The sequence below is a fragment of the Oncorhynchus gorbuscha genome, linkage group LG26 (genome assembly GCF_021184085.1).
Source record: "Oncorhynchus gorbuscha isolate QuinsamMale2020 ecotype Even-year linkage group LG26, OgorEven_v1.0, whole genome shotgun sequence".
NCBI classification, from domain to species: domain Eukaryota; kingdom Metazoa; phylum Chordata; class Actinopteri; order Salmoniformes; family Salmonidae; genus Oncorhynchus; species Oncorhynchus gorbuscha.
The window spans coordinates 23657383-23681832 of NC_060198.1; the positions used below are offsets into that span (position 1 = coordinate 23657383).

A 24450-nucleotide genomic window follows, 5' to 3' on the forward strand; every position below is an offset into this window, starting at 1 on the left:
CCGGTGGATAGAGAGCCGTTTATTATGTTCAACACAGGAGGTCCAAGCACAGGAAGCAGCTCTTTCAGTAGTTTAGTTGGAATAGGGTCCAGTATGCAGCTTGAAGGTTTAGAGGCCATGATTATTTTCATCATTGTGTCAAGAGATATACTTGAGTGTCTCTCTTGATCCTAGGTCCTGGCAGAGTTGTGCAGACTCAGGACAACTGAGCTTTGAAGGAATACGCAGATTTAAAGAGGAGTCTGTAATTTGCTTTCTAATAATCATGATCTTTTCTTCAAAGAAGTTCATGAATTTATTACTGCTGAAGTGAAAGCCATCCTCTCTTGGGGAATGCTACTTTTTAGTTAGCTTTGCGACAGTATCAAAAAGGAATTTCGGATTGTTCTTATTTTCATCAATTAAGTTGGAAAAATAGGATGATCGAGCAGCAGTAAGGGCTCTTCGATACTGCACGGTACTGTCTTTCCAAGCTAGTCGGAAGACTTCCAGTTTCGCGTGGCACCATTTCCGTTCCAATTTTCTGGAAGCTTGCTTCAGAGCTCGGGTGTTTTCTGTATACCAGGGAGCTAGTTTCTTATGAGAAATGTTTTTAGTTTTTAGGGGTGCAACTGCACCTAGGGTATTGCACAAGGTTAAATTGAGTGCCGTAGTTAGGTGGTTAACTGATTTTTGTCCTCTGGCATCCTTGGGTAGACAGAGGGAGTCTGGAAGGACATCAAGGAATCGTTGTGTTGTCTGTGAATTTATAGCACGACTTTTGATGTTTCTTGGTTGGGGTCTGAGCAGATTATTTGTTGCAATTGCAAACGTATTAAAATGGTGGTCCAGGATTGTGAGGGATGAGGTAGACCGCAGAGAGAAGGAAAAGCAGCCAAGTGCTCAGCATATGTAGGAACTCCTTCAAGACTGTTGGAAAAGCATTCCAGGTGAAACTGGCTGAGAGAATATAAAGAGAGCAAATCTGTAATCAAGGCAAAGGATAGCTACTTTGAAGAATCTGAAGTATGTTTTGATTTCTTTACCACTTTTTTGGTTACTACATGATTCCATATGTGTAGTCCATAGTTTTGATGTCTTCACTATTATTCTACAATGTAGAAAATAGTAAAAATAAAGAAAAACCCTGAAATGAGTTGGTGTGTCCAAACGTTTGACTGGTACCCTATAAATATGTGTATGTATAGCTCAATTGTCGTGTTTTATGGGTCTCATGTTCTTGTTTTAAAAAATGAAGCAAGTGGGGTTTGTGATGTTGAGCTCAGTGTTGTGTGCGGGCGCAGTTCAGTGGAATTAGTGACTTGACCAGAGACCAACCACATTTTTGCTCAGTCGGGTGGGATTTCCTGTTTTGTGACTACTTCTCTTCTCTGTCATGGAAATGCTGATACCAGAAAGTGTCTAGAGAAGATCACACATTGATTGACCTTTTCTACGTGGAGTTATTATTGCCAGAAAATTGTAATTTAACTCTCAATTTTGGTTCATCAGAATTTTGTTTTGCTCATCCATCATATTGTAACTTAAAAACAGTTAAATCTGGGGGTAAATATTGTAATAGTTTACTACCAAGTGTTGGTGAGAATCCTAGCTGACATTGGTGGACATTACAAGGATAAAGATGGTGACAACTCTACTCTTTATGGCATTAGGTGAGTATTACAGTAACACAGTTTTCATAAAGGAAGGTAATTTCAAGTGCCTTACATCAACACCAATAGATCATCACAGCTATAGCTGGGTATCCGTTGTCTCTGTGCATTCTGCTTTATACAAGTACTGTATGTTATTGTCTCTGTCTAGCCTTGTTTCAATAGGCTATTTATATATTGGATATATTAATATCTGCAATGCAATTTTAACAGGCTAATTTGGATCTCCATGAATATTGCTCACGAGCGACTTGGTAGACAGTGGCAAATTCAAACTGACCTATAACAAAGGAATTGTTTCTAGTTCTGATGTCTGCGTTCGTCTCACACAACTGCAACGTCAAATTTCAAAGTTGATGTGCTTTGTGTACATATCCCGGAAAAGTTTAGCAAAATAGGATCTTTAAGCCGTGGAGAGGATAACACCGGTCCATCTACGTGAAATTTACAATGATTCATCCTCTAGTGATGTCGCAGTTGACATATTATTCAGGTATAGCATCCTCTTTCAAGACACACAAGAAAAAATGTCCTTTTATTTGGAATAGCAAACCAGATAGTTAAACGGACATATTTATATAACAAACATGAGTTTGGAGGGTTTAAACCAGGGTCGGAGTCAATTATAAATGATGGAATTCACTCATAAAGTGGAGTATTTAAGGTGAATTGAATTCAAAATTTAAAAAAAAACTGTTTGGTCTGTTTTGAATTGGAATTCAATTAAAATTCAATATTTGTACATTTCCCAGTTAGTGCACTTACAGTGCATTCCTAAAGTATTCATACCCCTTTTCCACATTTTGTTATGTTAGTGTTATTCTAAAATATATTTTTTTAAATCCTCATCAATCTGCACCCAATACCGTGCAAATGTATTAAAAGTAAAACACAGATACCTTATTTACATTAGTATTCAGACCCTTTGCTACGAGACTTGAAATTGAGCTCAGGTGCATCCTGTTTCCATTTCTACAACTTGATTGGAGTCCACCTGTGGTAAATTCAACTGATTGGACATGATTTGGAAAGGCACACACCTGTCTATATAAAGTCCCACAGTTAACAGTGCATGTCAGTGCAAAAATAAAGCCTAGACATGATTGTGTCGAGGCACAGATCTGGGAAAAGGTGCCAACATATTTCTGTAGCATTGAAAGTCCACAAGAACACAGTGGCCTCCATCATTCTTAAATGGAAGAAATTTGGAACCACCAAGACTTTTCCTAGAGCTGGCCACCTAGCGAAAATGAGCAATCGGTGGAGAAGGGCCTTGGTCAGGGAGGTGACCAAGAACCCGATGGTGACTCTGACAGAACTCCAAAGTTCCCCTGTGGAGATGGGAGAACTTTCCAGAAGGACAACCATCTCTGCAGCACTCCACCAATCAGGCCTGTATGGTAAAGTGGCCAGATGGAAACTACTCCTCAGTAAAAGGCACATGAAAGCCCACGTGGAGTTTGCCAAAAGGGATCTAAAGGACTCCCAGACCATGAGAAACAAGATTCTCTGGTCTGATGAAATGAAGATTTAACTCTTTGGCCTGAATGCCAATTGTCATGTCTGAAGGAAACCTGGCACCATCTTTACGTTTAAGCATGGTGGTGGCAGCATCATGCTGTGGGGATGTCGTTCAGCGGCAGTGACTGGGAGACTCGTCAGGATTGAGGAAAAGATGAACTGAGCAAAGAACAGAGAGTTCCTTGATGAAAACCTGCTCCAGAGCGCTCAGGACCTCAGACTGGGGGGTGAAGGCTCACCTTCAAACCAGACAATGACCCTAAACACACAGCCAAGACAACGCAGGAGTGGCTTCAGGGCAAGTCTCTGAATGTCTTTCAGTGGTCCAGCCAGAGCCCGGACTTGAACCCAATCGATCAGCTCTGGAAAGATCTGAAAATAGCTGTTCAGCAACGCTCCTCAACCAATTTGCAAACATTTCTAAAAACCTGTTTTTGCTTTGTATTTTGGGGGTATTGTGTATAGATTGATGAGGGGAAAAAAATGATTTCATCTGTTTTAGGCTGTAATCAAACAAAATGTGGAGAAAGTCAAGAGCACAGTAGGGCTCTATTTTAACAAACCTAACGCAATGGTATCTTTCATCGCAGGCGGTATCGCTATGGGTTCAGGGCTGTGTCACATATTTGTGTCACTTTCATTATCACAATTGTCGTGCGTTTTTTGGCACCGCGATGAAAGGGCTGGATTCTGACAAATGAACAAGTTGTGGCTGTGCCGAGGCTTGGCCCCTCACCGGCCAATCAGAACGTGCTCCATGCCGAAATGTGTGGTTGCTTCAAGTTGTGCATTTACAGTCTTTTATGAATTGCCTTGGAATCAACTCCAATTCCAATGTTAGTCCGCTATAGTTTGTTAAATGGCTTACAGAAACGAAGTAACAAAATGTAGACTTATCTTTGCTAAATATGTTAACTTGAACCCATTTGCAGTCCACATTGTTCTAAGTACTTGCATGGCTTCAATACCATTCACACGGATATAGGGGATAGGCCTAGTGCACATTACATTATGGCTGAGCATGAACACGCCAAACATTGTCAATAAGCATTATGAAAGTAATTCTTCATAAGTCCTAAAAAGAGAAATAATAATTATAATCAAAACCAAAACAACTTGTTTTAAATAGGCTTTGTCACACTTACAGGCACCATCATTTCTCCCCATGGGCATATAAAATTAAAACAACGCAGACTATGGAGGGTTTTACGCACATCCACATTTTTCACAGTAGCTGGACATAGATCCATTGCAGAACATTGATCTAAAATTGACCCTAGAAATAGTACCGTTGGGAGCTCTGGAGACACCGGGTGCGTCAATTACTAATACTCTTAGTAAAAGTATTTATCTTCAACTCGCAGTCTGTGAGTTGCATTTGATTAGATAGATTGAAATTGTATGTAAAACATCACAGCATAGTTGAAAGATATATGGTGCATAGACATCCGAAGAGGGTGGCCAGAAGAGATAGGTGTGTTGGGCTGAGGGAAGCTGAGGTTTGGGATGTGGAATTGGAGACAAGTGGGAGTGAGGTTGCTGTGCCAGGAATAGAATGACGGTCAAAGATTTAAAAAATAATAATAATAAGTAAAAATAAAACAAAATGAAAAGTAAGTTTGAATGAAACTGAGGGACAGTGTTTTTACAGCTAATGCCGGTTTACCCGAGGCTGATGGCGTGCAGGTGTTTGTACACATGCAATATACACACACTGTGTGTGTAGTGGTTTGTCGTGGTTCCTTTGCAGCAATTTGACCACGAAGGACTGATTCACGCGGTCTCTGAACAGTTGATGTTGAGATGTTTCTGTTACTCAAACTCTGTGAAGCATCTATTTGGGCTGCAATTTCTGAGGTTGGTAACTCATGAACTTATCCTCTGCAGCAGAGGTAACTCTGGGGAATCCTTTCCTGTGGCGGTCCTCATGAGAGCCAGTTTCATCATAGTGCTTGATGATTTTTGCGACGGCACTTGAGAAAGTTCTTGAAGTTTTCTGCGTTGACTGACATTCATGTCTTAAAGTAATGATGGACTATCATTTCTCTTTGCTTATTTGAACTGTTCTTGACATAATATCGACTTGGTATTTTACCAAATAGGGCTATCTTCTGTATACCACCCCTACCTTGTCACGACACAACTGATTGGCACAAACGCATTTAAGAAGGAAAGATTTATTTTATCCACAAATTACATTTTAACAAGGCATGCCTGTTTTTTGAAATGCATTCCAGGTGACTACCTCATGACATTGGTTGAGAGAATGCCAAGCATGTGCAAAGCTGTATCAAGACAAAGGGTGGCTAGTTTGAAGAATCTCAAATATAAAATCTATTTTGATTTGTCTAACGCTTTTTGATTACTACATGATTCTATATGTGTTATTTCATAGGTTTGATGTCTTCGCTACTATTACACCAAATGTTGTATCAAGTCTGCCAAAATGTGCTTTATTAATACACTTACAAGTTTGTAAATGTGCACTCTCCTCAGACAATGGTATTTTTTCAATGTAATAGCTATTTTAAATTGGACAGTGCAGTTATATTAACCTGTTGCGACGAGCATACCCGTATCCGGGAGCGTAATTATAGCCTCAAGCTCATTACCATAATGCAACGTTAACTATTCATGAAAATCGCAAATGAAATGAAATAAATATGGCTCACAAGCTTAGCCTTTTGTTAACAACACTGTCATCTCAGATTTTTAAAAAATGTAATAGTTTCGACAGAGGACACCGAGCGGACAACTGGTAAATGTAGTCTCTTATGGTCAATTTTCCAATGATATGCCTACAAATACGACAGGGATTGGGGAAACGACAGAAAGTGTAGGCTCTCTCCTTGCGCATTCACAGCCATATAAGGAGACATTGGAACACAGCGCCTCAAAAATCTGGCTCACTTCCTGTATGAAATGTCATCTTGGTTTCGCCTGTAGCATTAGTTCTGTGGCACTCACAGACAATATCTTTGCAGTTTTGGAAACGTCAGAGAGTTTTCTCTCCAAATCTGTCAATTATATACAAAGTAGAGCACCTTTTCGTGACAAATTATCTTGTTTAAAACGGGAACGTTTTTCATCCAAAAATTAAATACTACCCCCAGAGGTTCAAGAGGTTAACTACACTTTGCGTGGAAGTTTATCTGAATTCAAATCTTCTTTTCAGTAGTTATTTACTCTTTTGACATGTAGCTAACAGTGTAGTTAGCTACTAGAAGCCACCATTTTTTGTTTTATCTCCAGAACAACTGGCGTGAGGCCGATTAACTTTCTATCTGGCTGTCACACAGATCTCCCTACACTGTTAACATCAAATCAAATCAAAGTTTATTTGTCACGTGCGCCGAATACAACAGTGAAATGCTTACTTACAGGCTCTAACCAATAGTGCGGAGGAAGAAAAAAAGTGTGTGTGTAGGTAAGTAAAGAAATAAAACAAGAGTAAAAAGACATTTTGAAAATAAAAGTAGTGAGGCTACATACAGACACCAGTTAGTCAAGCTTATTGAGGTAGTATGTACATGTGGGTATGGTTAAAGTGATTATGGACATATGATGAACAGAGAGTAGCAGTAGCGTAAAAAGAGGGGTTGGCGGGTGGTGGGACACAATGCAGATAGCCCGGTTAGCCAATGTGCGGGAGCACTGGTTGGTCAGGCCAATTGAGGTAGTATGTACATGAATGTATAGTTAAAGTGACTTTGCAAATAAGATGAACAGAGAGTAGCAGCAGCGTAAAAGAGATTTTGGGGGGGCACACAATGCAAATAGTCCGGGTAACCATTTGGTTACCTGTTCAGGAGTCTTATGGCTTGGGGGTAAAAACTGTTGAGAAGCCTTTTTGTCCTAGACTTGGCATTCCGGTGCTGTTTGCCATGCGGTAATAGAGAGAACAGTCTATGACTGGGGTGGTTGGGGTCTTTGACAATTTTCAGGGCCTTCCTCTGTCACCGCCTGTTGTAGAGGTCCTGGATGGCAGGCAGCTTTGCCCCAGTGATGTACTGGGCCGTACACACTACCCTCTGAAGTGCCTTGGGGTCGGAGGCACCAGGCAGTGATGCAACCGGTCAGGATGCCCTCGATGTTGCAGCTGTAGAACCTTTTGAGGATCTCAGGACCCATGCCAAATCTTTTTCGTTTCATGAGGGGGAATAGGCTTTGTCGTGCCCTCTTCACGACTGTCTTGGTGTGTTTGGACCATTCTAGTTTGTTGTTGATTTGGACACTAAGGAATTTGAAGCTCTCAACCTGCTCCACTACAGCCCTGTCGTTGAGAATGGGGACGCTCCTTTTCCTGTAGTCCACAATCATCTCCTTAGTCTTGGTTACGTTGAGGGATAGGTTGTTATTCTGGCACCACCCGGCCAGGTCTCTGACCTCCTCCCTATAGGCTGTCTCATCGTTGTCGGTGATCAGGCCTACCACTGTTGTGTCATCAGCAAACTTAATGATGGTTTTGAAGTTGTGCCTGGCCATGCAGTCGTGGGTGAACAGGGAGTACAGGAGGGGACTGAGCACGCACCCCTAGGGAGCTCCAGTGTTGAGAATCAGCGTGGCAGATGTGTTGCTACCTACCCTCAGCCAGTGACTGATGTGGTGTCTTCCTCAATGTCATTCGAAGAATCCCGGAACATGTTCCAGTCTGTGATAGCAAAACAGTCCGGTAGTTTAGCATTTGCTTCATCTGACAATTTATTATAGACCAAGTCACTGGTGCTTCCTGCTTTAATTGTTTGCTTGTACGCAGGAATCAGAAGGATAGAGCTGTGGTCGGATTTACCAAATGGAAGGCGAGGGAGAGCTCTGTACGCATCTCTGTTGTCACGCCTTGGTCATTGTATCTTGTGTTTTTGTTATATGTTTGGGTAGGCCAGGGTGTGACATGGGTTTATGTTGTATTTCGTATTGGGGTTTGTATTAATTAGGAGTGTGTATTAGTAGGGGTGTGTCTAGTTAGGCTTGGCTGCCTGAGGCGATTCCTAATTGGAGTCAGCTGATTCTAGTTGTCTCGGATTGGGAACCGTATTTAGGTAGCCTGAGTGCGCGTTGTATTTCGTGGGTGATTGTACCTGTCTTTGTGTTAGTCACCAGATAGGCTGTAATTTGTTTCACTTGTTTGTTGTTTTTGTATTTTCAATTATTTTCATGTACCGCTTTAGCTTCATTAAAAGGCATGAGTAACCTACACGCTGCATTGCGGTCTGTCTCTCTTCTAACAACAGACGAAGATCATTACAGAATCACCCACCACGATTCACAGACCGAGCAGCGTGTGAACTGGCAGGTGTTGAAGGAGGACGATATGGATTATACGACGTGGGAAGAAATCGACAGGTGGGCAGCCGACCCAGTGCGTGTGCAGGAGCCCGCCTGGGATTCCCTACAGCAATGCGAAGAGGGCTACAGGCGAATCGAATCAACGAAAAAGACACGCCGGAAAAAAGGAGAGGCGCTGGTTTAAACAGGCAGCGACAGCTGGAGCAGCAAAGGGTGGATGAATTATTTGGAGAATGGACATGGGAAGACGTATTGGATGGTAAAGGTTGTTACACTTGGGAGGAGATATTGGCCGGAAGAGATTGCCTCCCATGGGAACAGGTGGAGGCACTAAGGAGAGCAGAGGCAGCGGGAGATAGGAGCCGACGATACGAGGGAACACGGTTGGCAAGGAAACCGGAAAAACAGCCCAAAAAAATTATTGGGGGGGAGCTAGAAGGGAGAATAGTTATGCCAGGTAGGAGACCTGTGCATACTCCCTGTGCTCACCGTTGGGCTAGAGAGACCGGGCAGGCACCGTGTTATGCTATGGAGCGCATGGTGTTTTCAGTGCGGGAGCATAGCCCGGTGAGGCACATACCAGCTCTTCCTATTGGCCGGGCTAGAGTGGGCATCGAGCCAGGGAAGCTTGGGCAGGCTCTGTGCTCTAGAGCTCCAGTGCGCCTGCACGGTCCGGTCTATCCAGAGCCACCTCTACACACCAGTCCTCCGGTAGCAGCACCACGCACCAGGCCTCCAGTGCGCCTCGCCTGTTTAGCGCAGCCAGAGTTTTTCTCCTCTCCTGCGCTGCCGGAGTCTCCTGTCTGTCCAGCGCCACCAGTGCTACCAGTCGGCCCAGCGCGTCCAGTGCGCATCGCCTGTTCAGCACAGCCAGTGCTTTTCTCCCCTCCTGTGCTATCGGAGTCTCCAGCCTGTTCAGCTCAGCCAGAGCCTTTCTCCTCTCCTGTGCTGCCGGAGTCTCCTGTTGGCCCAGTGTCACCAGTCTGCCAGGATCCACCAGAAGTGCCAGTCTGCCAGGATCCACCAGAAGTGCCAGTCTGCCAGGATCCACCAGAAGTGCCAGTCTGCCAGGATCCGCCAGAAGTGCCAGTCTGCCAAGATCTTCTAGATCGGCCAGACAACCTTAATCATCCAGGTCCACCAGCCAGCCAGGATTTACCGGAGCCTACTACCTGCCTGAGCTTCCTCTCAGTACTGAGCTTCCTCTCAGTACTAGGCTCCCTCTCTGTACTGAGCTCCCTCTCAGTACCGGGCTTCCCCTCAGTACCGGGCTTCCCCTCAGTACCGGGCTTCCCCTCAGCACCGGGCTTCCCCTCAGTACCGGGCTTCCCCTCAGTACCGGGCTTCCCCTCTGTCCCGGGCTGCCCCGCTGTCCCGAGTTGCCCCTCTATCCCGAGTTGCCCCTCTATCCCGAGTTGCCCCTCTATCCCGAGTTGCCCCTCTATCCCGAGTTGCCCCTCTGTCCCGAGTTGCCCCTCTGTCCCGAGTTGCCCCTCTGTCCCGAGCTGCCCCTCGGTCAGGAGCTGCCCCTCAGTTATGTGGGGATCAGGGTGAGGACTATTAGGCCATGGTCGGCGGAGAAGGTGGATTATCCTAGGACGCGAAGGGGAGGAACTAGGACATTAATGGAGTGGGGTCCACGTCCCGAGCCAGAACCGCCACCATGGACAGACGCCCACCCGGACCCTCCCTATGCTCTTGAGGTGCGTCCCGGAGTCCGCACCTTAGGGGGGGTTCTGTCACGCCTTGGTCATTGTATCTTGTGTTTTTGTTATATGTTTGGGTAGGCCAGGGTGTGACATGGGTTTATGTTGTATTTCGTATTGGGGTTTGTATTAATTAGGAGTGTGTATTAGTAGGGGTGTGTCTAGTTAGGCTTGGCTGCCTGAGGCGATTCCTAATTGGAGTCAGCTGATTCTAGTTGTCTCGGATTGGGAACCGTATTTAGGTAGCCTGAGTGCGCGTTGTATTTCGTGGGTGATTGTACCTGTCTTTGTGTTAGTCACCAGATAGGCTGTAATTTGTTTCACTTGTTTGTTGTTTTTGTATTTTCAATTATTTTCATGTACCGCTTTAGCTTCATTAAAAGGCATGAGTAACCTACACGCTGCATTTCGGTCTGTCTCTCTTCTAACAACAGACGAAGATCATTACATCTGTGTGTGGAGTACAGGTGATCTAGAATTTTTTCCCTCTGGTTGCACATTTAACATGTTGATAGAGATTGGTAGAACTGATTTAAGTGTCCCTGCATTAAAGTCTCCGGCCACTAGGAGCGCCGCCTCTGAGTGAGTGGTTTCCTGTTTGCTTATTTCCTTATACAGCTGGCTGAGTGTGGTCTTAGTGCCGGCATCTGCCCATGGAGGTAAATAAACAGCCATGAAATGTATAGCTGAGAACTCTCTAGGCAAGTAGTGTGGCCTGCAATCTATCATAATATACTCTACTTCAGGTGAGCAAAATCTAGACACTTCCTTAGATTTCGTGCACCAGCTGCTGTTTACAAATATGCACATACCCCCCCCCCCTTCTAGACTCTAGAGTTATGTGTTCTTCCAGTCCATTTTATATCAGGAAATAACGTAAGTCTACATCAAGTGGGGAAACTTTTTCATAAAATAAAGTGTTGAGAGTCATTCATAGATTTTTGCAGAAAGCAGGATTATCTGATTTTAGAAGAGGGCTATAATGTGAGAAATATATGTATTTTTTAAATGAAGCTTAATCTGAATACTAAGCAGCTGGCAAATGTTAACCACAATAGTTAACTATGGTACATGACACATACATCTCTCACAGGGCAGTTTCACAAAGGAAATCCTTGAGCTCAATATAGACATAACCATCCGGCTTTACAAATGGTTTAAATACCACAACATCATATGCAAATTATGTTCGCTTGCTGGGATTACATTTAAAGTTGTTTTATAAATGTGTCAATAACTATCTACATATAGCTTACTAACATATCTAAATGTAACAATAACATTTATTAAATGGTGAGCAAACGTATATTTAAAAAATGTATGATTTTTTTGTACTGGACATATAGTAAGGTGTTATCCATTTAGAAATGGCAACTTCAGTAAATGTTTGTTTAAATTGTAATGTTTTGGTTCTCTGTGTTTATTGATATTTATTATGGATCCCCATTAGCTGCTGCCAAGGATACTCTTCCTGGGGGTCCAGCAGAATTAAGGTAGTTCTACATTTTTTTAAACATTACAAAACATTCATAACAGATTTCACTGTGTTTCTCTCCAACAGCTCATCGAATGGTGTTATCTTCATTGGCAGGTAAGTGTTCATTTACATGTGAACACAAGTCTCAAAAAGGTTTTAAAATGCTGTTTAAATGCTGTTAAAGTCCATAAAAGGTTAAGCAACACATTTGTAACAACTTTTAATAGAACAACTTTGACAATACTGACGGTGTTAAATTGCTTATTTGATTATTAATCATTATTCATTATTTTTCCCGATCATCTCTTTTCCTCTTTGTGAGCTGGTGAAGAGATCAGGCTGGTCGATGGCACTAGTCGCTGCTCGGGGACAGTAGAGATTCTTTACAAGGGCCAGTGGGGACGAGTGTGTGGCCAGAAGTGGGACGTAAAAGATGCCAATGTGGTGTGTGGCCAGCTGGGCTGTGGGAGAGCTGTGAGTGCCCAGGGTAGTGCCCACATAGGTCAGGGTAGTGGTGGCAGGCCTACTTGGCTGGATGATGTTGGGTGTAAAGGCACTGAGAGCTCCCTCACAGAATGCTCACATGGAGGATTGAAACACCATGACTGTTTACAGGCTCAAGATGCCAGAGTTGTCTGCTCAGGTAAGAAAAGTCCCTCTGTTGCTATTGTGGTTGCTAAAAGTCGAAATACCTTGATTTTAGTTGTGTCAACTTGGCATCGATTTATTTGATAAAAATGATACTGAAATGCATTTAATTGTCAAATGTTCTTTCATGCCTAGTTAAACCTAATATCAGACTGGTCAATGGGAGTGACCTCTGCTCTGGGAGGGTGGAGGTCTATCAAACTGGTCACTGGCGGACCGTGTGTGATGACGTGTGGGACTTGAATGATGCTGCTGTGGTTTGCAGACAGCTTGGCTGTGGGAGAGCTGATAGTGCCCCAGAGAGGGCGTACTTTGGTCAGGGAAGTGGGCCCATCTGGCAGGATGATGTTGACTGCTCTGGCACAGAGTGCTCCATCACACAGTGCCCACACACAGGAGGAGGAACACATAACTGTAATCATGGTAACGACGCAGGTGTTATTTGTTCAGGTAAGGGAGTCTCTTTGCCTTGTCTATACATTTGGTTTGAATGGTTTGAATTGTGCAGAAAGGTCTCGTCATAGAGAAAATCCTAAAGCATATTACTGCAGTATTGTAGCCTGCTCTGCCACCTAGTGGAGAGTTGACCGTTGCGCAAAGAAACTTAACCCAGGCCTGACTTGGTGCTATATGACCAGATGGGGGAAACCTACATTTACATTTAAGTCATTTAGCAGACGCTCTTATCCAGAGCGACTTACAACCTAGAACAGAGCATGTGGTTTATATAGTATGAAGACCAGATAGGTTGTGATTATTGTTTCCTCACTAAACTACATCTCTTTGTCCAACAGGGGTTGTCTTGCAGAAGCCTTCACTCTCCGCAGACCCGTCCTACTCTGCCTTCTTGCATGGAGAGGAGGTCCAACTCACCTGCACTCTTCCATCCCGTATCCTCTGTAATGCTGTGGAGTTCATCTTCTATCAGAATGGAGATTCCGTCATGACCGTGACCGTTGGATCCTCACAGCCCAGGGCTACTTTAACAAAGTTTAAGACGGACGCTTCACACCAGGGCAGTTACAGCTGTCTCTACAGAACCCTCTCCAACGGCAAAGCCATCAGCTCCCCTTACAGCACCGTTACTAAAGGTGAGGTGGTAGTTGGGAAACAAGTGTTGCTTAATCTACAGTGAGCTCCAAAAATATTGGGACAGTGACAAATATTTTGTTTTGGCTCTGTACTCCAGCACTTTAGATTTGAAATGATACAATGACTGAGGTCAAAGTGCAGACTGTCAGCTTTAATTTGAGGGTATGTTCATTCTAAACGGTCGAACCGTTTAGAAATGACAGCACTTTTTGTATCTAGTCCCCCCATTTTAGGGGACCAAAAGTATTGAGACAAGTTCACTTATACAGTATGTGTAATAAAGTAATCAAACGTTTAGTATTTGGTCCCATATTCCTAGCATGCAATGATCACATCACGTTTGTGACTCGACGCACTTGGATGCATTTGCTGTTTGTTTTGGTAGTGTTTCAGATTATTTTGTGGGCTATGAAATTTGTGCATCTAACTTTCTCACTCATCATTGTTCACGAATATATTCAGGACTATCCGTAATCACGGTAAAACATTCATGTAGAAGTTTTTAGAAACATATTATATACTGCTCAAAAAATAAAGGGATCACTAAAATAACACAATCCTAGATCTGAATGAATGAAATATTCTTAATAAATACTTTTTTCTTTAGATAGTTGAATGTGCTCGACAACAAAATCACACAAAAATGATCAATGGAAATCAAATTTATCAACCCATGGAGGTCTGGATTTGGAGTCACACTCAAAATTAAAATGGAAAACCACACTACAGGCTGATCCAACTTTGATGTAATGTCCTTAAAAAAGTCTAAATGAGGCTCAGTAGTGTGTGTGGCCTCCATGTGCCTGTATGACCTCCCTACAATGCCTGGGCATGCTCCTGATGAGGTGGCGGATGGTCTCCTGAGGGATCTCCTCCCAGACCTGGACTAAAGCATCCGCCAACTCCTGGACAGTCTGTGGTGCAACGTGGCGTTGGTGGATGGAGCGACACATGATATCCCAGATGTGCTCAATTGGATTCAGGTCTGGGGAACGGGCGGGCCAGTCCATAGCATCAATGCCTTCCTCTTGCAGGAACTTCTGACACACTCCAGGCACATGAGGTCTAGCATTGTCTTGCATTAGGAGGAACCCAGGGCCAACCACACCAGCATATGGTCTCACGAAGGGTCTGAGGATCTCATCTCGGTATCTAATGGCAGTCAGGCTACCTCTGGCGAGCACATGGAGAGCTGTGCGGCCCCCCAAAGAAATGCCACCCCACACCATGACTGACCCACTGCCAAACCGGTCATGCTGGAGGATGTTGCAGGCAGAAGAACGTTCTCCACTGTGTCTCCAGACTCTGTCACGTCTGTCACGAGCTCAGTGTGAACCTGCTTTCATCTGTGAAGAGCACAGGGTGCCAGTGGTGAATTTACCAGTCTTGGTTTTCTCTGGCAAATGCCAAACGTCCTGTAAGCACAACCCCCACCTGTGGACGTCGGGCCCTCATACCACCCACATGGAGTCTGTTTCTGACCGTTTGAGCGGACACATGCACATTTGTGGCCTGCTGGAGGTCATTTTACAGGGCTCTGGCAGTGCTCCTCCTTGCACAAAGGCGGAGGTAGCGGTCCTGCTGCTGGGTTGTCTCCTGATGTACTGGCCTGTCTCCTGGTAGCGCCTCCATGCTCTGGACACTACGCTGACAGACACAGCAAACTTTCTTGCCACAGCTCGCATTGATGTTCCATGCTGGATGAGCTGCACTACCTGAGCCACTTGTGTGGGTTGTAGACTCCGTCTCATGCTACCACTAGAGTGAAAGCACCTCCAGCATTCAAAAGTGACCAAAACATCAACCAGGAAGCATAGGAACTGAGAAGTAGTCTGTGGTACCACCTGCAGAACCACTCCTTTATTGGGGGATGTCTTGCTAATTGCCTATAATTTCCACCTGTTGTGTATTCCATTTGCACAACAGCATGTGAAATGTATTGTCAATCAGTGTTGCTTCCTAGGTGGACAGTTTGATTTCACAGAAGTGTGATTGACTTGGAGTTCCATTGTGTTGTTTGTGTTCCCTTTATTTTTTTGAGCAGCATATTTTTTATTTACAGTAAAAGTACATTGAAAATGACACAATACATTATTTACCATTCATTTCGATTGGGCACAAAATAATCGGAAACACAACCAAAACAAACAGCAAATGCATCCAACAAATGTGTACAGTCAGAAGCTTGATGTAATCATTGCGTGCTATGAATATGGGACCAAAAATACTAAACTTTGACTATTTTAAACATATACAGTACCAGTCAAAAGTTTGGACACACCTACTCATTCAAGGTTTTCTTTATTTTTTCCTATTATCTACATTGCAGTATAATAGTAAACATATCAGAACTATGAAATAACACATAGGGAATCATGTAGTAACCAAACAAGTGTTCAACAAATCTAAATATATTTTATATTTGAGATTCTTTGCACAATCTTGGCATTCCCTCAACCAGCTTCATGAGGTAGTCACTTGGAATGTGTTTCAATTAATATGTGTACCCTGTTAATTTGTGAAATGTGTTTCAGCCAATCAGTTGTGCTGTGACAAGGTAGGATTGGTATACAGAAGATAGCCTATTTGGTAAAAGACCAAGTCCATATTATGGCAAGAATAGCTCAAATAAGCAATAAGAAATTACATTTCAAGAACTTTGATAGTTTCTTCAAGTGCAGTCGCAAAAACCATCAAGTTCTATGATGAAACTGGCTCTCACGAGGACCACCGCAGGACATCAAGTCCCAGAGTTACCTTTGCTGTAGAAGACACGTTCATTAGAGTTAACTGCACCTCAGATTGCAGCCCAAATAAATTCTTCACAGAGTTCAAGTAACAGACACATCTCAACATCAATTGTTCAGAGGAGAATGCGTGAATCAGGCCTTCATGGTCAAATTGCTGCAAAGAAAACACTACTAAAGGACATCAATAAGAAGAAGAGACTTGCTTGGGCCATGAAACACGAGCAATTGACATTAGACCAGGGGAAATCTGTCCTTTGGTCTGATGAGTCCAAATTTGAGATTTTTGGTTCCAACCGCCATGTCGTTGTGAGACGCAGAGTAGGTGAACGGAAGATCTCTGCACGTATGGTTCCCACCGTGAAGCATGAAGGAGGATGTGTAACTGTGTGGGGGTGCTTTGCTGGTGACACTGTTGGTGATTTATTTAGAATCCAAGGCACACTTGTCCAGCATGGCTACCACAGCATTTTGCAGCGATACGCAATCCCAACTGGTTTGTGCTTAGTGGGACTATCATTTGTTTTTCAACAGGACAATGACCCAACACACCTCCAGGCTATTTGAACAAGAAGGAGAGTGATGGAGTGCTGCATCAGATGGCCTGGCCTCCACAATCACCTGACCTCAACCCAATTGAGATGGTTTGGGATGAGTTGGACCGCAGAGTGAAGGAAAAGCATCCAACAAGTGCTCAGCATATGTGGGAACTCCTTTAAGACTGTTGGAAAAGCATTCCAGGTGAAGCTGGTTGAGAGAATGCCAAGAGTGTGCAAAGCTGACATCAAGTCAAAGGATGGCAACTTTGAAGAATCTCAAATCTCAAATCTATTTTGATTTGTTTAAAACTTTTGGTTACTACATGATTTCTTATATGTTTTTTTTTATAGTTTTGATGTCTTCACTATCATTATTCAATGTAGAAAATAGTGAAAATAAAGAAAAACCCTTGAATGGTACTGTACGTGAATTTGTCCCAATACTTTTGGTCCCCTAAAATGGGACTATGTACAAAAAGTACTGTAATTTCTAAACGGTTCACCCGATACGGATGAAAATACCCTCAAATTAAAGCGGGCCTACTGCACTTTAACCTCATATTCATTGTGTCACACACATATTTCTCAGTTACAAGGTGTGAATATGGAATCACATTACAGTCATATTGCTGTTTACTTTCTTCCAAGTGGTCCTGCTACAGCCCAACATCTCTCTCAGTCCTCCAAATGGAGGGATGTTTTGGGAACCTCATGGGCCAGAGGTGACCAGGGGCCACAGCTTCTCCATCATCTGCTCCATTCAGCCACAGTATCCCGGAGGCCTCTTCTATCTGGACTTCTTTGGTTCCAACAGAACAGAGACTACGCCACCAGTCAACCACTCTGCCTGCTTCCACTTCCCTGTAGCAGAGTATACAGACCAGGGGAAATACAGCTGCAGCTATGGAGTCAACATCTCCACCCGGTCATTCAGGTCGGCTAATAGTGAACTAGCTGTCACCATTAGAGGTAAAATAACTCGTGCTTTACATTTTTTTTTTAAATAGCATTTACGTGAGAGAAAAATCACAGTATTGTAAAATGATTCATAATCCTTCATATCACTTTTTTGGGGGGTTTTATATCCTATGAATTGGCCATCTACAAGTCTTGATCTGTAGGTCTAAACCTTGAAATACCTACCTTTTCCTCAGCCTCTATGGTCCCCATCATTGCCTCTGGAGGGACTGGTGGCCTCGCACTCCTGTTTCTGCTTCTGCTTATCATCTGTGTCATGTTTTGTCTTAGATTGTCTTGTCATTATGCTTTCCCTTCTGTTCGTTTCCCCCTGCTGGTCTTATTAGGTTCGTTCCCTTTTTCTATCCCTCTCTCTCCCCCTCCCTCTCTCTCCTCTCTCTATCGTTCCGTTCCTGCTCCCAGCTGTTCCTATTCCCCTAATCATCATTTAGTCTTCCCACACCTGTTCCTTATCTTTTCCCCTGATTAGAGTCCCTATTTCTTCCCTTGTTTTCCGTTCCTGTCCTGTCGGATCCTTGTCTATTGTTCACCGTGCTGTGTCTATGTATTGCCCTGTCGTGTCGTGTTTCCCTCAGATGCTGCGTGGTGAGCAGGTGTCTGAGTCTGCTACGTTCAAGTGCCTTCCCGAGGCAACCTGCAGTTCTTGATCAAGTCTCCAGTCTGTTCTCGTCATTACGAGTAGTATTATGCCTTTTGTTTGTAAAGTAACTTTACTGGATTAAAAACTCTGTTTTCGCCAAGTCGCTTTTGGGTCCTCATTCACCTGCATAACAGAAGGATCCGACCAAGGAATGGACCCAGCGACTACAGATGCTCGTAACACTGCCGTCGAGATCCAAGGAGCCATGCTCGGCAGACACGAGCAGGAATTGTCTGCTGCTCGCCATGCCGTGGAGAACCTGGCCGCTCAGGTTTCCGACCTCTCTGGACAGTTCCAGAGTCTTCGTCTCGTGCCACCTGTTACTTCCTGGCCTGCCGAGCCTCCGGAACCTAGGGTTAATAACCCACCTTGCTACTCCGGGCAGCCCACGGAGTGCCGCTCCTTTCTCACCCAGTGTGATATTGTGTTCTCTCTCCAACCCAACACATACTCTAGCGAGAGAGCTCGGGTTGCTTACGTCATTTCACTCCTTACTGGCCGGGCTCGAGAGTGGGGCACAGCTATCTGGGAGTCAAGGGCTGATTGTTCTAACAATTACCAGAACTTTAAAGAGGAGATGATTCGGGTTTTTGACCGTTCAGTTTTTGGTAGGGAGGCTTCTAGGGCCCTGGCTTCCCTATGCCAAGGTGATCGATCCATAACGGATTACTCTATAGAGTTTCGCACTCTTGCTGCCTCTAGTGACTGGAACGAGCCGGCGCTGCTCGCTCGTTTTCTGGAGGGACTCCACGCAGTGGTCAAAGATGAGATTCTCTCTCGGGAGGTTCCTTCCAGTGTGGACTCTTTGATTGCTCTCGCCATCCGCATAGAACGACGGGTAGATCTTCGTCACCAAGCTCGTGGAAGAGAGCTCGCGTCAACGGTGTTTCCCTGCTCCGCATCGCAACCATCTCCCTCCTCTGGCTCAGAGACTGAGCCCATGCAGCTGGGAGGTATTCGCATCTCGACCAAGGAGAGGGAACTGAGGATCACCAACCGCCTGTGCCTCTATTGCGGATTTGATGGACATTTTGTCAATTCATGTCCAGTAAAAGGCCAGAGCTCATCAGTAAGCGGAGGGCTACTGGTGAGCGCTACTACTCAGGTCTCTTCATCTAGATCCTGTACTACTATGTCGGTCCATCTACGCTGGACCGGTTCGGGTGCTACATGCAGTGCCTTGATTGACTCTGGGGCTGAGGGTTGTTTCATGGACGAAGCATGGGCTCGGAAACATGACATTCCTTTCAGACAGTTAGACAAGCCTACGCCTATGTTTGCCTTAGATGGTAGTCATCTTCCCAGTATCAGATTTGAGACACTACCTTTAACTCTCACAGTATCTGGTAACCACAGTGAGACTATTTCTTTTTGATTTTTCGTTCACCTTTTACACCTGTTGTTTTGGGTCATCCCTGGCTAGTATGTCATAATCCTTCTATTAATTGGTCTAGTAATTCTATCCTATCCTGGAACGTTTCTTGTCATGTGAAGTGTTTAATGTCTGCCATCCCTCCCATTTCTTCTGTCCCCACTTCTCAGGAGGAACCTGGCGATTTGACAGGAGTGCCGGAGGAATATCATGATCTGCGCACGGTCTTCAGTCGGTCCCGAGCCAACTCCCTTCCTCCTCACCGGTCGTATGATTGTAGTATTGATCTCCTTCCGGGGACCACTCCTCCTCGGGGTAGACTATACTCTCTGTCGGCTCCCGAACGTAAGGCTCTCGAGGATTATTTATCTGTGTCTCTTGACGCCGGTACCATAGTGCCTTCTTCCTCTCCGGCCGGGGCGGGGTTCTTTTTGTTAAGAAGAAGGACGGTACTCTGCGCCCCTGCGTGGATTATCGAGGGCTGAATGACATAACGGTTAAGAATCGTTATCCGCTTCCCCTTATGTCATCAGCCTTCGAGATTCTGCAGGGAGCCAGGTGCTTTACTAAGTTGGACCTTCGTAACGCTTACCATCTCGTGCGCATCAGAGAGGGGGACGAGTGGAAAACGGCGTTTAACACTCCGTTAGGGCATTTTGAGTACCGGGTTCTGCCGTTTGGTCTCGCCAATGCGCCAGCTGTTTTTCAGGCATTAGTTAATGATGTTCTGAGAGACATGCTGAACATCTTTGTTTTTGTCTATCTTGACGATATCCTGATTTTTTCACCGTCACTCGAGATTCATGTTCAGCACGTTCGACGTGTTCTACAGCGCCTTTTAGAGAATTGTCTCTACGTAAAGGCTGAGAAGTGCTCTTTTCATGTCTCCTCCGTTACTTTTCTCGGTTCCGTTATTTCCGCTGAAGGCATTCAGATGGATTCCGCTAAGGTCCAAGCTGTCAGTGATTGGCCCGTTCCAAGGTCACGTGTCGAGTTGCAGCGCTTTTTAGGTTTCGCTAATTTCTATCGGCGTTTCATTCGTAATTTCGGTCAAGTTGCTGCCCCTCTCACAGCTCTTACTTCTGTCAAGACGTGTTTTAAGTGGTCCGGTTCCGCCCAGGGAGCTTTTGATCTTCTAAAAGAACGTTTTACGTCCGCTCCTATCCTCGTTACTCCTGACGTCACTAGACAATTCATTGTCGAGGTTGACGCTTCAGAGGTAGGCGTGGGAGCCATTCTATCCCAGCGCTTCCAGTCTGACGATAAGGTTCATCCTTGCGCTTATTTTTCTCATCGCCTGTCGCCATCTGAGCGCAACTATGATGTGGGTAACCGTGAACTGCTCGCCATCCGCTTAGCCCTAGGCGAATGGCGACAGTGGTTGGAGGGGGCGACCGTTCCTTTTGTCGTTTGGACAGACCATAAGAACCTTGAGTACATCCGTTCTGCCAAACGACTTAATGCCCGTCAAGCTCGTTGGGCGTTGTTTTTCGCTCGTTTCGAGTTTGTGATTTCTTACCGTCCGGGTAGCAAAAACACCAAGCCTGATGCCTTATCCCGTCTGTTTAGTTCTTCTGTGGCTTCTACTGATCCCGAGGGGATTCTTCCTTATGGGCGTGTTGTCGGGTTGACAGTCTGGGGAATTGAAAGACAGGTTAAGCAAGCACTCACGCACACTGCGTCGCCGCGCGCTTGTCCTAGTAACCTCCTTTCGTTCCTGTTTCCACTCGTCTGGCTGTTCTTCAGTGGGCTCACTCTGCCAAGTTAGCTGGTCATCCCGGTGTTCGAGGCACTCTTGCGTCTATTCGCCAGCGCTTTTGGTGGCCGACTCAGGAGCGTGACACGCGCCGTTTCGTGGCTGCTTGTTCGGACTGCGCGCAGACTAAGTCGGGTAACTCTCCTCCTGCCGGTCGTCTCAGACCGCTCCCCATTCCTTCTCGACCATGGTCTCACATCGCCCTAGACTTCATTACCGGTCTGCCTTTGTCTGCGGGGAAGACTGTGATTCTTACGGTTGTCGATAGGTTCTCTAAGGCGGCACATTTCATTCCCCTCGCTAAACTTCCTTCCGCTAAGGAGACGGCACAAATCATCATCGAGAATGTGTTCAGAATTCATGGCCTCCCGTTAGACGCCGTTTCAGACAGAGGCCCGCAATTCACGTCACAGTTTTGGAGGGAGTTCTGTCGTTTGATTGGTGCGTCCGTCAGTCTCTCTTCCGGGTTTCATCCCCAGTCTAACGGTCAAGCAGAGAGGGCCAATCAGACGATTGGTCGCATACTACGCAGCCTTTCTTTCAGAAACCCTGCGTCTTGGGCAGAACAGCTCCCCTGGGCAGAATACGCTCACAACTCGCTTCCTTCGTCTGCTACCGGGTTATCTCCGTTTCAGAGTAGTCTGGGTTACCAGCCTCCTCTGTTCTCATCCCAGCTTGCCGAGTCCAGCGTTCCCTCCGCTCAAGCGTTTGTCCAACGTTGTGAGCGCACCTGGAGGAGGGTGAGGTCTGCACTTTGCCGTTACAGGGCACAGACTGTGAGAGCCGCCAATAAACGCAGGATTAAGAGTCCAAGGTATTGTTGTGGCCAGAGAGTGTGGCTTTCCACTCGCAACCTTCCTCTTACGACAGCGTCTCGTAAGTTGACTCCGCGGTTCATTGGTCCGTTCCGTGTCTCCCAGGTCGTCAATCCTGTCGCTGTGCGACTGCTTCTTCCGCGACATCTTCGTCGCGTCCATCCTGTCTTCCATGTCTCCTGTGTCAAGCCCTTTCTTCGCACCCCCGTTCGTCTTCCCTCCCCCTCCCGTCCTTGTCGAGAGCGCACCTATTTACAAGGTACGTAAGATCATGGACATGCGTTCTCGGGGACGGGGTCACCAATACTTAGTGGATTGGGAGGGTTACGGTCCTGAGGAGAGGAGTTGGGTTCCGTCTCGGGACGTGCTGGACCGTTCACTTATTGATGATTTCCTCCGTTGCCGCCAGGATTCCTCCTCGAGTGCGCCAGGAGGCGCTCGGTGAGTGGGGGTACTGTCATGTTTTGTCTTAGATTGTCTTGTCATTATGCTTTCCCTTCTGTTCGTTTCCCCCTGCTGGTCTTATTAGGTTCGTTCCCTTTTTCTATCCCTCTCTCTCCCCCTCCCTCTTTCTCCTCTCTCTATCGTTCCGTTCCTGCTCCCAGCTGTTCCTATTCCCCTAATCATCATTTAGTCTTCCCACACCTGTTCCTTATCTTTTCCCCTGATTAGAGTCCCTATTTCTTCCCTTGTTTTCCGTTCCTGTCCTGTCGGATCCTTGTCTATTGTTCACCGTGCTGTGTCTATGTATTGCCCTGTCGTGTCGTGTTTCCCTCAGATGCTGCGTGGTGAGCAGGTGTCTGAGTCTGCTACGTTCAAGTGCCTTCCCGAGGCAACCTGCAGTTCTTGATCAAGTCTCCAGTCTGTTCTCGTCATTACGAGTAGTATTATGCCTTTTGTTTGTAAAGTAACTTTACTGGATTAAAAACTCTGTTTTCGCCAAGTCGCTTTTGGGTCCTCATTCACCTGCATAACAATCTGTCTCGTCAGCAGGAGGACCAGGAGGAGCAGCAAGCCATCTACAGAGACTGACCAGAGAGAATGTAAGTGATGTCATCACACTGTAAACTCAAATTTGTCCCAAAGACTTTTGCTGATATCATTTTGTTTGTAAGGCTTTTTTATTCCCTTGAGTTTGTTCTTGCGAATATTCATGAGCAAATGTTTAATGCAACAGGTACTGACAACAGACACAGAGGGGAGGACAACGAAGAGGGAGAGAACTATGTGACTTTTGAAAACGTCTGTTACGAGAGAGGTCTGGAGAGAGGGAAGAGGGAAAAGAAGAATGAGGAGGAGAAAGGGCACAGCTGTGGGAAATCAGAGGATGTCTATGACAACGGGGAGGGAAACACTCAAAGAAAGGGTGTTTCTGTGGGGTCTCGTGAAAAAATGAACAGTGATGATGATGAAGAAGATTATGTTAATGTCTCTGCTCAGGACCACAGTGTAACACAGGCAGGCGCGTCAGCTGGGTACAGCTCAAGATAAAAATTAAATAAAAGTAGGCTGCAAAAAAACAAATGGCTAAAATCATTCCAATCCCGCATTAAAATGCAACAGCTGTTTAGCGTATCGATTGGCTAGCTTTGGGAACATGCAGACATTTGCTTGGCGAGAAGCTGCCAGCCTGTGTATGTTTCTCTCAGCATTGAGCAGAGACAGAACCTGACAGTTTGCTTGGGGTCAGCTATCTAGGCTATTTTGATGTTGTCATTTGAACTTGGCCTTGTAAGCCTCGCAGCCAGCTCTTTTATACACCGGCTACTCATACATTGATGTTGACATGGGCGGCGCATCCAGTCGGCTAGGGGAAGATAAGCTTACCCTAAAGTAAATTGAATGACATTTGAGAAAATTAGGTATCTTTTTTTAAATGTATTTGACCTTTATTTAACTAGGTCAATTAATAAGAACAAATTCTTAGTTACAATGACGGCCTAATAATGACTTGTCTCTTGTACAGAAATGAACAACATCATTACAAATACTACACCAGAGAATATGATTTGACCACAGAGGATCCTTAGCTTCTTTTAAAAATGAGCTGTTGATTGTTTTAACACTTTTCTCACTTACCAGCAAACGGGTGTGGTCATTCTAAAGTATGGTCCCTGGAGCTACGATCAAACCGGATGAATTAGAATGCTTATTTAGAACGTCCAGTCGGCATTTGAGCGAGCCACACTGTTTTTTTTTCACAGAAACATTTTTTCAAAAG

The 24450-nt window shown here is 45.1% G+C and overlaps 1 protein-coding gene across 1 annotated transcript in view; it reads left to right on the forward strand.

The window, feature by feature from the left end:
- The first annotated feature begins 10864 nt into the window (after positions 1 to 10864).
- The window catches only part of LOC124015339 (deleted in malignant brain tumors 1 protein-like), a 46288-nt gene continuing 32702 nt past the window's right edge, over positions 10865 to 24450 (forward strand). Inside the window, exons 1-7 of the mRNA XM_046330523.1 lie at positions 10865 to 10911; positions 11727 to 11756; positions 11965 to 12285; positions 12426 to 12740; positions 13085 to 13381; positions 17317 to 17637; positions 17823 to 17904. Coding sequence (XP_046186479.1) covers positions 11735 to 11756; positions 11965 to 12285; positions 12426 to 12740; positions 13085 to 13381; positions 17317 to 17637; positions 17823 to 17904 — 1358 coding nt within the window. The 5' untranslated portion in view covers positions 10865 to 10911; positions 11727 to 11734. The remainder of the gene's footprint in view (positions 10912 to 11726; positions 11757 to 11964; positions 12286 to 12425; positions 12741 to 13084; positions 13382 to 17316; positions 17638 to 17822; positions 17905 to 24450) is intronic.